Source organism: Chironomus tepperi, unplaced genomic scaffold, assembly GCF_022539635.2.
Source record: "Chironomus tepperi strain 1889 unplaced genomic scaffold, CSIRO-AGI_Ctep_v1 contig_453, whole genome shotgun sequence".
NCBI classification, from domain to species: domain Eukaryota; kingdom Metazoa; phylum Arthropoda; class Insecta; order Diptera; family Chironomidae; genus Chironomus; species Chironomus tepperi.
Window position 1 is genome coordinate 643,031 of NW_027226575.1, and position 13,279 is coordinate 656,309.

Here is a 13,279-nt window from a genome sequence, read left to right on the forward strand (position 1 = left end):
AAGTGATATACAATCAATCATATAAACATTCCGACTTGACATTTTGAAGATAATAAAATATTAATATGCGTTCGGAAAAAAGCTGCAAAATGTCAATTTTTTAGGGATATCTTTCAAATATCCTTAGATTAGTACGTATAATTTACTCTCTGGAGACTTAAGTTGTCCATTTCAACTCCGAGAATTTTTTTTCATATTCTGTTTATAAAATTTTATAAAAATTTGTTATATTTTCTTTTTAAGCAGAGATGTTGCAGGAAGTCCGAAGAGCACATGGTGTTCACTTGAGCACAGATGGGTCAATGTGTTATCGACAAGACACAATGATGTCCTAACGACATCGTGACGATAGTTTTTAACCTTTTTTTAACGGACAGATTTCAAATTTTCCGCCGTCTTGGCTCCATCAGGGCAATTTTGAGTCTTACCGTTAATGCAGCTCCACAGCGGTGCCCTAGCAAACACCATGTGCTCTTCGACTTTAAAATGCCAACATCTCTGTTCAAAAATAAATTTTTCAATAAAATATTTAAAACCCCAACATCCATTCATTCAAAAATAAGTATCAAAAAGCCAAACTGTTACAGCAAGCATTTTGACGGTCATTTAACTGCAGAATAAAATACTATCTAAAAAATTTAATCCATAAAATGAATTTAAAATGTAAATTAAAATGCAAACTTAATTAACTATATTATTATTTTGTATATATTTTCATAATACTTTCATCATGATGATGTCACAAAAATTTAATTTAAATGTGTTTATTTTCCACAATGAAATGACGACGGAAATGAATATTTTTTTGGGGATTTAACTTTCATTTTTAAACTTTTTATTTATTATTAACTATGAATAATATATAAATCCAATTTAGATTCAAGTTTATTTCAAGCTCATAAAGCTCATGATCCAGTTTTCTTCTTTTTTCATACTTTACGTTCATTTTGGGACGGATAGAGTTTAAAAACTTTTTCGACAATAATTATAATTTCAATATTTTTCATAATTCAGCATCTTTCAAATATACTTAAATTACATTCATTGACAATTTATGACTTAATAAAGTCAAAAATATTCAGCAATAATTTCCAATGTCGGAAAATTATGCAATAAAAAATTGTTAATTGAATTCAGATTTTTCAATTTCATTATTATGAATATAAATTATTATTTTAAATCTTTTTTGCACAAATACTCAAATGTTAATGATTAATTTAATTAATCAAATGATAAAAAACAGCTTTATAATTTATTTTGGAAGTGACCTTTTTCGTAATTGAACATTTTTTATTGATCTTAAATCATTTAAAATTTTAATTATTTATTCGACTTTCTATAGTGCGCATTCTATAAGGAAGGGAGACTTTTTTTGTAATTTGGAGAGCATAATGTGCTTCTTTTTTTGGTCGGGTAATGTAGCACAAATATAATATTAATGAGAGCTCTTTAAGAATTAATGACTAGTGATAGGTTTTGTTCAAAATATAGGTCAATTGAGGAAGTATTGATAAAGGAGGTCAAATTTATTTTTAGAAGAGAATTTAATGACACATTTAGAATGTGATTGTAAAGGCAGTTATTAATATTTAATTGATTAAATTTTCTTTTTTAATTTCCTTAATTTAAATTTAGTTTGAAATTGATTAGAATTTTATGTGAAGTAAAATCGAATTTAATTGATTTTTTTCATACAAAATGTTGCTCAACTTCAAACTCTTAATTCAGAATTGAATACTAATTTTGTTTAATTTTGATACATAAAGTCATTAATTCTTATGAACAAAACTCATGAATTTTGATAGATTTTTGATGTAAAATTTGTTTCAACTTGAAATCTTCATTGTATTTCTGAAATGCTTCAAATATTGAAGTTTTCCTAATTTTATGCCATATAACATGAGCACTTTGGAGCTAATTTATCCACTTTATGACTCTGAGTTGCCTAAATATCTTCAATATGAAGTCAAATTGGCATTTAACTTGATTTGAATTTAAACTTAAACTTGAAATTGATTTTAAATGATCTAATTAATGAAAAATGTCTAATAATTCCCAGAAATTCATCAAAATTACTCAACATTAATGCACCAATCTGAGAAATAATTGCCAACAATCTTAAGATCCTTACTAAGTATGCACTTCTGAGAATATTTCAATCATTTCCCACAAAAATTATTTCAAGACAAAATTTCCAAAGTAGAAGCTTTTCAATAATTTCTCAATAGCTTTTAAAACCATTTTTCCACCGGTAAGAATTTTCCTTTTCAATTAAACTTGATCAAAAAGTTTACCTCAAAGTATTAACTTGTCTAACAATGCCCCGTGCTCTTATCAATTTGTTCAACTTTTTCACTTCAACAATTTTTAACAATAAAATTAAACAATTTCTATCTTTTTAAAGTCTCTTAAGTGAAAAAGGTCTGAATGCATCTTCTGATAAGAATGCTTCGTCAAGATTTCAAGCAATTTCAAGTTGAAGTACAAAATTTTCCATCGAAAATGAGAAAGAAGGAATAAAAAAGACAGAAAAGTTTCCTCCTGATATATTTTAATAAAATTTCATTTCGTGCTTCATACGACAGGAAAAATAAAAATCGCATTTAAAACTCATTGGAAGCGACGAGTGAAGAAGAAGCGAGAAAAAGAAAATTTCATCGATATTTATAAAGTCATGATGACAATAACGAAGTCAGATAGTGAAAAAAAAGTAAAAAGAGGAAGAAACAAAATTTGTCAAGCGTTATTTTTAAGTGGAATATGTGTGTACCTGAAATAAGCGCACATACTCGCAAAAGATCTGCATAAAGTAAATCACATTTGGCTTCGAGGGATGAAAATTCTCGTACATGACATTATACATTTTCCTTATCTTTGTCACTTTTACATTGTTACGTATGGTATTTTTATGAACATTTGTGTGTGATATGCCAAAATGTGAATGTAATATTGACTGTTGACTCAATCGATTTGTGGCGCTATCAAGGAACTTATTCCTTCTTTCTCATTTTTTTTTGTGTGCTTTTTGTTAAATGTTCATCTCGTTAAATTGATATTCATATTTATCTATCTCCCTCTCCTCTATCGAACTTGCCGTTTAACAATTTTTTTTATCATCTTCTTCTTGTTCTACTGCCATATGTATGTATATCTGTCGTTGTCAATGTTTATCAACCTTCATCATCAAAAATATATATTTTTTAAGAGCATCATCAAGGTTTATTTGCTGCCTCATTTCCTCTCCCCTATTCCTTTGACTGCGTCTGCTGTTCAATGATAATAAAAATAATAATAGTATCAATATATATGTACTACAAAAAAAAACTGAACTGAATATTATGATGAAAAAGTAAAACATGCCAGGATGATGAGATGAACAAAATTGTAGATTCGATGGCAGCAACAGCACAAAATGAAAAAGGCTGTATGCTGGCACATGATCAATTTTAAGAGATAAAATATAAAAATTTTGTTGAAAAACTCTTTAAATGACATAGTGAAGTTGGTGGGTTGAACTGAATGCGCTTTTTAATTTGCTAGGAAGTTTGTAACTGCTAGATCATTGTAGGAGCTAAGTTAGATTTTGCGGATCGATATTCCTGGATTGAATGCGTAGAGAGAAGGACTAGAGTTATTAATATCCTTCAGCAGAGCTCGAAGTCAATTCCAATTTTGTAAGGAGTCAAGTTAACTTCGAGCTCTGTCCTATAATAGTCAACGTCGATAGAATCTAGTTTTAATCATGCTAACGTCCGTTGGCTTTCAACAAGTAGCTAAAGAATTTAATTAGACGTCGAGATGACTCTAGTCGGATTAAAAATCCAAATTAACCCTAATCAATAGCTTGCTGTTCTTTAATATACTAGATAGGCATGCAGTCAAATGTGCTTTCAGCTTACTCTGCTCTTAAGAGCAGGCTCTTTGCCAGTTAGGGAAAAGTCGACTCAAATCAACTCGACTCCTATCGAAATTCAAGTCAACTTCGGGCTCTGACATTGCCTAGCCTCTAACTAAAATATAGATACCTAACCTTAATTTCTCTCCTAATTGACAACTCAATTACAACAAAATCAACTTGGTTTGTCAATTAAAAATTACATTAAACTTGTACGTCAATTAAAAATTACCAAGTTCTTTGGAGATCCATCAAATTAAATTCAGACACATGTTGTACTGTCTGTACACGTGTACAATTTGCTTTAACTTTTCAACTGTTGACAGAAATGATGGAAATTTTTAAAAAAATTTTTTATTTTGTTTTAATGCAGGAGGAATAAAAAATCAAACAAGTTGACTGAACAAAAGCTTGCAGTTCCATGTCTCTTGCCTTTTTTATATGCAATATATCGATAAAAAATTATTAGTTCAACAGCAAATTTAATTGAATTCTGAAACTTTTTTTTTTTGTGTATGTCTCACATCTCGTTGCATACAAATTTGATGGAAATTTTTCACAATGCATGTCATTCAATGCACACAACATAAATTTATGTACAATATAATGGTGATATGCATGAGCTCCTCTTTTCATATTCCAACGTATTCTGATATGAAATAAAATAAAATAAAAAAGTTTCTCTCCACATCCATCAAAAACAGTTCAGAGAGCAAAAAATAAGGCTTTTAATATATAAATTTAATTGCCCTTTGATGAAATTCACACATTTTATCGTCGTGGATAGCAACTTTTTTTTTAACACTGCAATGGCATTAAATTAATGATACTATGGCTATTTATGCACAATCACTCATGATAAATGATGGGTGATGAACAGCAATGAATGGTAAAAAAAAAAGTTTTTATTGCTGAATTAATAAATTTATGCTTTTGGGAGTCTTTTTGTCTCAAATTGCTTTTAGCGATGCTAGCTTGAGATTTTTTTCGCGGATATGATTATTATGTGCCTGGGCATTTACGATGCTAAAGCTTGATAAGAGATAATTTGATTGCATAATTACGATATATTCTTTATTATCAGATTAAATAAGGATAATTTTTCAGGGAATTTTATAATGATATTTTACGGATATAAAGCACTGAGCTGGGAGTTCTGGAATCAAATGGCTATTTAAAAATTGTGATATTTTACTTCTTGCTTCTTTTGATTTTTAAAAGTCAATTTTAACGATTGATAAATTTTATTGCTGATTGAAAAGTTTGCTTTTGGCATTTGGATAGGCAATAAATTATGAAGTATAGCATTTTGGTTCAATCTGTGCATTTAAAAAGGTTAAGTGAAACATTTTGAAAAAGTTTGGCCAAAAATCACCCCATGACTGCTCTTTAATCTGTGTGCTTGTGAGTAAAATCTTCAATAATTCAGCAATTTTAAAGAAATTCAAGCTATAATCGATATCCTGAGCAGCACAATGCGGTAAACTGCATTATTCGTCTTAAAATGAGTCAAAATCAGCCTTCACGTTGTCGTCAGGACAGCTTCGCGTCTTGCCATTAATTTGAAGCATCGGTGCCATAGTGAACAATATATGCTGCTCGGGTAATCATTCTATCGTTTCAGATCACTTTTAAGTCCTTAATTTTAAGGCATCTTTTAACAATCTCCAAATTATATTCAAAATTTCACCTCTAATCCATCCAAATCCCCAATTTATTACTTATTTCATAAAAACCCCATCATTGTCACAGACAATAAACTTCAAATGAAAGTTAAATGGCTGCAAAATTCATCATTCATAGCCACTCGGGTCAATACTTTCAGCACTCCATCCCCTATCAATGTCAGCACTTTAAATGTCACATAAAATCAAAAATGATTTCAGTCCAAAAATATCCATTTTAAGCTTATTTTTGGTATATCTAATAAACTCATCAGCACATCATTTAATACCCGTCCGTAATTGTTTTCGTTATCCTTTACGCTTCTGTGTATACAATGCTCAATTCACTTAATTAATCAAGCATTTCAGGAGAAATAAAATTGATTGAAAAAACAGACAGAGGCACAGAAATTCCAATAAATTAAGAGAGCGTAAAATTATCATCACGAATGTTATTTCATTCATTCAGCTATTGATAAAAATGTTCGTGCATATATGTTGGCTCGTCCCCGTGCTCAAATATTTTCTCCTACGTTCGTCATTCTGACACTTTTTCGATTAAATGAGCATCAAATTTCACATCACTCGCATGACATGATACTCGTGAATGATAAGACTTTTCTATCTTGTGTACGCTTACTTCACTTCCATTTCCGTCTTTTTTTGGCAGTGCCACATCATGAAATAATAATAATAAAACAGAATTTGTGTGTAAATGTAAAACTTTTATTTTTCGAAAACCAAACAAAACTCAATTTTTTCCTTCCTCATGACTGAATGCCATTTGTTACAGAAATATGTTCTGTTCCGATCTCCTTTTTTATATGCAGTAAAAATGGCAGAACGAGGAAAAAAGAAGAAAAGAAAATGTTTAATTTTCTACGGTAATGATCCTTGTCCTTCATAATGGAAGTAACAGATATCATTTTACGCCATTTTACTCTTTTATTCTTTCCTTTCAACAATATTTATAAGTGTTTCATTTGAACTCGTAGCTCCAACACGTTTTCAACAGAAATTATATAAATGGAACACATACATTAATAATATTTTTGTGACGCATATTTAGCTGTTATCACAATTTGTGAGCTTTTTTTTTACTTTTTCTCATTCGTGTTGGAAACTGGTTGGAACATTAAAAGACTGTGTCTTTCGAAATGGAAGGAGAAAAACATGTTGTAATCGTCAGGAGCACTGAATGCATTGAAATTGCAATGATGTTAAATGGGAAAAGTATGAAATGCATTTTGGGGAATGGATGTTTTGAGCGCATACTTAAAGAATTTGAATTGATTCATATAGAAGCTTAGTTAGGATCTTAACAAGGTGCTTTCGCGGTACTATGTGAGTATAGCTTCATAATGATTAAAAGCTTTGTTATTTGATCTGATCCCGCTTCGGTTTGTGATGCCCGAGTGTGCATTTAAATGAAGAATATTGAAGAATATTTATAAGGATCTACGACTACTAGAATCAAGGCAATTCAAATGAAATGCCCGGAAAATAGCTCTTTGATACCTGATCTAGCATCGCAATTCAGTATTGTGTCGCAAAATATCCAAAAAGCACTAGTTTACTAAAGTAAAATCACCGAATAAATCACTTATTTTCCAACACACAAATTCCCTCAACTGTCATCAATCATGATCTGTAAAGTCAACAAATCAACACGTACAAATTCAAATCCACAGATTTAAGCAAATTAAACTCTTTCACCTTTACCATCGCTTCTGGTTATTAAACAAAATCCTCTTTGCCAACCCATTTGGTGAAACTCAACATTCAAAATAAATATAAAGTCACATTTACATTTGAAAAAAGCTTCGAAAAAGAGAACTGAAATTTAATTTCAAATCTCTTTGAATTTCAGTGAAGATGAAAAACATCTGTTAGATATAAAATGCACTCACACACACACAAGTTTTAAACGAAGTGTATGAAGAGGTTGATGCAACTTGTTACAGATTGTTAAGCACTACTTTCACCAACCCTCTCTATCATCTCCATCCCACCATTCCCATCATCGACTCTGTGCAAAAAATAAAAAAAGTTTTTTGTATCTACCGCACAGTAAAAATGAAAATTTTATGCGATTTAATGAATTGTAATTAGTACGAAGTATCAACTAATGCAATAATTTAATTAAATTTAATGGAAAACTAGCATGTGAACTGTAAGTGTGTGTAGGGAACGATAAAATTGGATTTTTCACTTCACATGTAATGCTTAAATACATGTTTACTCGCTTCCTCTCTTCTTTCATGTGATACGATTTTTAACTCTATTCCCTTGCAATGAGCAGAACGGCAGTTTCACGTAGCTAATTTGTTACGTGCGCTTCTGTGCCTGAATGACTTTTAGGAACGTATCATGTATAGATGACTGTAGAAATTTCTCTTTAAATCACATTCTTATTTGTTTTTGAGTACCTTTGCAAATTTTTAAGGCATTCGAGGAAGTCATTCGATGGATCTTCTAGAAAGGACTTTTCAAATGTTTAAAAATCGTGGAGCTTTGGGCATAGCTATAGCTATATATTACCCTGATTTACAAGAATTTAATTACCGAAATTTAAATGTCTCAAGGCTCAATACAGCACTTCCAGAAATTCAATGTTTTCTCATTAAAAACCTAAAAGAGACACGTGGAACCAACTTTTCGTGCAATTCAAAGAAATTTAATTTCGCGGCCAAAAATACACAAAGACAGTCCTTAATAAATATAACAAAATTGCCAAAAGCTGATTGTCTCTTGTTTCATTACATTGACGGATATCTCAATCAAGTCCAAAAATAAACTTTCAGCCACTTTTAGAATTTCATTCTTTGTTCGTTTGATATGACCAGCAGTGGGTGGTAGTCTTCTTTTGATGAAAGTCCAAGTTTTTATGAAAATATTTTCATGATCTTTTAATAGACTCTGCATTTAAATACAAAAAATAAGAATTTTGATTATAGAAGTTTTGGACAATCTGTGTGCTGCGTCTATACTAGTGTGTGAAAAATTGGAAATGCCATTGAACCTTTTGTCGTGTGCTTTTTCGATCCAGGCTTATCACTAAAGTGTGCAGTGAAAATAAAAGGTTCACCACCACTGCATTATAGTCAAAAAATAAAATATTCAGAAAAAATGCCATAAAATTTAATTCTATTGAGTCTTCAACTTTGTTCTAATAATAATTCATTAATATCCTTAGGAAATTTTATCTTATAATACCCAATTGGCATGAAGTAGGCGAAAGGATCCATATAGAATCCAAATAAACTCCAAACTCCAAATGGAGACCTGTGCCGTTAATGAATTATATAGTATGTTTCAATTTGCGGCTCGCCGAAGGACCGGAACAATTCAGTGATCAAAATTGACTAGAATTCTATATGAAGTCGAGTCAACTTTTCAGTTCCTTTTTCAGAATTTGAAAATTGAAAATATTACAAAATAGAACACAAAATCCTCGAAAAGTTTCTGTCAAGATTCTTGCTGTATTTCTGTTTTTCAATGACAGCTCCAAGATTTATTATTTTATAGCTGTGCTGTCTAAGAAGATTGTTGTTATCTTCCTCTTAATTAAATAATTTTAGCAGTTCATTCCACCACCTTGGCAACAACAAAAACGATTAAATATTATTTGTTGTTAATTAAATTGTCTATCTTTGCAGCTAGTTCTGATTGTTAAGACTGTTGTAAGCATTTGATAACATTTAAATATTTATCATTATTCACGAATAAAAAGGGGTAAAAATGGACTCATGATGAATTAATTAATAGAAAATTAATGACGTACTTTAAAAGTTCGTTTACTTCTTTGACTTGTTTTTACTCTTTCGGCGCTTTTTCTTGCTTGAATTGTTATTTGTATTATTGTTGCCGACATTAGTGCTTTCTTCTTGTACTATAGACTTTGATGGTGTCGAAGGCGTATTGTCAGTCGTGGATGTATCCTCATCATCATCATTTTCATCATCTTCATCACCATTCTCATTTGATTGACTTATTGTTGCTGTTGTTTCAGTAAGGTCAAGTGTCAATGTCTCCTTACGTGCACTTATTGACTCTTGTGAATGTTGAATCTCATGTTCGAGAAATTCATCGACACTAGGATTTGAGTATACTTGACAACTGTCAATGCTCGCTTGATTATCAATATCATGATGCTGTTGATGATCATAAAAGTCATTTATGAGACGTTCACGAACCATAAAGACAGTTCCAATACTGCCTGTTTTCTCTTCATACGACGTACTTACAATGTTATTGTCATCATTTTCTTCACATTCTTTTTCGTGCTTCTCGAAATTTTCTATGTCCTCATCATCATCTTCTTCCATGCTTCGCGACCAACTTAAACGAACTTTTTCATTTTCTTTTAGCTCTTTAAGGACATTCTTCATTTTATCGTTAAGCGACAGCTCTTGACGATATGTAATACCATCACCATAATCATCTTGCTCATTATTAAATGATGATAAATCATCCGAATGTCCAATGGCAATTTCCGTTGCTGCACCATCACCAACTAATAATGGATTAACAACTTGTACGATTGTATTGATCTGATTAGAATATTCAATCTCATCATCATCCTCCTCATCGTCATCATGTTGATCATCCGATGACATGAGAGTATTTACATTAGCATTAATATAATCTGATGGATCAGTTGGATGTAGAATGAGTGTATCTTCGGTATTATTTGGACATACTGTAACCATCGATTGATTATCATCACTCTCATCGGCCGAATATTGCTGTTCCATTAGATTTGACGATTGTAATGATGATATAAATTGCTCGGTTATTGGTGTCGATGTGGGTGTCAATGGTGATTCTAATGATTTTGGATCTTCCAATTCGAGTGAGAAAATTTTCTCTTGACACGTTTCAACCTGTTGGATTATGTTTAGATGTTAGCAATAACATAACACACAAATTAATGGATATGGGGAAGAGAAAAAAAATTGGAAATAAATTGTAATTTGGAATTAGAAAGACATGAAAATGTTCATTCATTATATAACAGTTAGTATGTTAGTGTGCCTTATTGTACAAATCAATATAATATTATATAGAGAGTAAATTGACAAAACATTAAAGAACCATCACCATAATAGCTCCTACATGCATAGCACAACCGTAATCACGTGTCTGTGCCTCCCATTTAATGTTAACAGTGTTATAACTAAGAGCAATAACCATATTACAACCATACATTTGTTTACTTACTTACACAAAAACATAAAAAATAAAACAAGAACACAAAACACATACATTTAAACATAATCCATCTTCATACACATAAAGGAGCATAAATTTATTTTAATTGAGCCATTACAGTGCTACAAAAGTGAATTTATATGCGGAAAATAAAGTTCATTATACAAGACATATATTGTGGATTTCGATATGCTGATAAGAAATGCGTTAATTCCTTGAACGCATTCAGTGGTCTGAAGGCAAACATGGCTGAATTCAACAAGTTACAGATTGATGGCAAATTGCATGCATAATTTTCTAGTAAAGTGCATGCGTCAATCTATATTTAAATGCTTTCGGAAGTAAGTATTTCATATAATATGGCCTGGAAAGCACAAGTCCAGGCAGCAAACCAGTGATATATTAATGCACAGCATGATTCAGAATGGACCTACTACCAAGTTGGCGCAATAATGCCTTTAAGCCACATTTTTTGGCTGTTTGGCGCCTTATGCTTTCCAGGAAACAAGAAATCAACATAACAGCAGCAATTGTCCTTTAGACCTACGTAAAATATTCATCATAATGTTGATTCCATACTATACTGATTCTATACTTGATAAAATCTCCATACATCCTACATACAAGATCAAAAAATCAACAGTCATTCAGAAATCAATATCAAGCCTCATCGAATACAAATTGGTAACATTTTCTTGCATCAAAAAACTTTTCACTTCATCTTGAGGTAGTCCTTAGTCCCTTTTCTATGGCAAATCATCACATCTTAATTAATCATTTGTGAAAAAAGAAATCTATTGAAAATTTCAAGCTATAAAAAAAAATAAATTTAAGCAACAATAAATCAATTGTCCATAAAATAGACAATGACGTTGACAATAGGACAAAATAAATTAAGCTGTTCCGTTGAAGAAAAAGGGACAAAAAAGATTCGTCCTCAGCTGGAGCGTTTAAAGGAAAGGAGCCATTACAATCATCGAGTTGGATGAATAGGAAGGGTAAGATACAGTCGGAATATAAGGGTAATCCAACTTCTTATGCCATTCTTTATCCTTTTTTTCCGGCTCAAGAAAATGTTGATGACCGAAAGTAGGAAAAGTGGAAAAAGGGGCACAACAACAAGCAGTAACTGTAGCATCATCAGAAGCAACACGCAAAAAAAGAAATGGTTTCATTTATTTAAGAGCGAATGGAAATCAAACCACAATTTATGAGATTTACTGACTGCTGAATTATTTATTTTCCTTTAACGAATGAAAAGGAAGAAAGATGAAGGGATGCAGAAGGTTAGTTGTTGGGTATGGGTGGCTAATTTGGATGCCTTTTCATGTTTTTGATCCATTTCATTTGCCTTTTTTCCATTTTGCTACTTTCCTTTTTCTTCTTGCTCCTGTGCTTCTGATACTGTTCATGAATATATGTAGTTTAAGGGGATTTTCGGTTTCTTCTTGCCTTATAAACTCATAGATCTGAAACATGAGTAAAGTATCTGAAGATTAAGAGGTAAATTGTAATTTGATACTGACCAGTGGGGGTCGTTTTGGATATAGTTTAGTATTCTGGTTGTTATGCGGTTATGTAATGGCAAATTTTTTGAAGTAATTGACTAGAAACATTATAGATAAATCAATATTTATGGTAACTGATGTTAATTCAATTTTTGAGATTGCAAAAAATTGGAAGCTTTTTGCGAAATGAGAGCTTTTGGAAGCTTTAGGGAAATAAATGAATAATTTCCGGGATATGGGAATTTATGGAATTTTAAGGATTTCCAAACGAAGCAGTTGAAGCATCTTTTTGTTACTCGCTAAATTTTGCACATGATGTAGTGAGAAAGTAGGTTTGGATAGACCAGAAGAAAGGTATTTAACGTTAAATGGCATATTATCCTTCTGACTATGATTTGCTTCTCGGTTCATAAATAGTCAATCGAGAGATATTTAAGATCTAATCTTAACATCGATCAACTGGGATCAACCCTTTTTCGGCTTACAGAATCCCCTACTCCCAACAAATATCCATGAATGAATCATTTATAGTAAATATTTCAAAAACCCTCCGGTGATCTTCATAGAATATATTTTCAGAAAAATAAAATAAAGTATGAAAGAAATGTATAATAAGATGCAGACGCACATGGTCAATTACGTACACTCAATAGAAATAGATCAATACTCCTACTCATTTCCACATTCTCGAAAGATTATCTAGGTGTTTTTATTATCATTATAGACAAAATTCATTTTCTGTTCCTTATTTCATCATTCGAATGCAAGAGAAGGTTTGCAATATTAAGGATAATTGAATTTCCATTTCGATCGTGTAAAAACTTACTTCCGATGAAAAGTCGAAGAGAAGAAAATCATTTAGTTGAGTGAATTTTCCATCTTTGCCATTCGATGACTGTGAAATTCTAGAGACAAACTTGAAAACAGTCAGACAGGAATCAATAAACATTATCAAATGTTAATTCATTTAATGCAATCGAGAATGATCTCAATTATCA

At 31.2% G+C, this 13,279-nt stretch overlaps 1 protein-coding gene across 11 annotated transcripts in view; it reads right to left on the reverse strand.

The window, feature by feature from the left end:
• Positions 1–668: 668 nt before the first annotated feature.
• The window catches only part of scrib (scribble planar cell polarity protein), a 99,016-nt gene continuing 86,405 nt past the window's right edge, over positions 669–13,279 (reverse strand). For 7 of the 11 annotated variants that reach the window (XM_070651116.1, XM_070651119.1, XM_070651126.1 and 4 more), the window contains 2 exons: positions 9,344–10,445; positions 669–3,266 (listed from right to left, as the gene is read on the reverse strand). In XM_070651116.1, coding sequence (XP_070507217.1) covers positions 9,357–10,445 — 1,089 coding nt within the window. In that variant the 3' untranslated portion in view covers positions 669–3,266; positions 9,344–9,356. The remainder of the gene's footprint in view (positions 3,267–9,343; positions 10,446–13,279) is intronic. The other 4 variants (XM_070651123.1, XM_070651120.1, XM_070651115.1 and 1 more) reach the window with 3 other exon arrangements.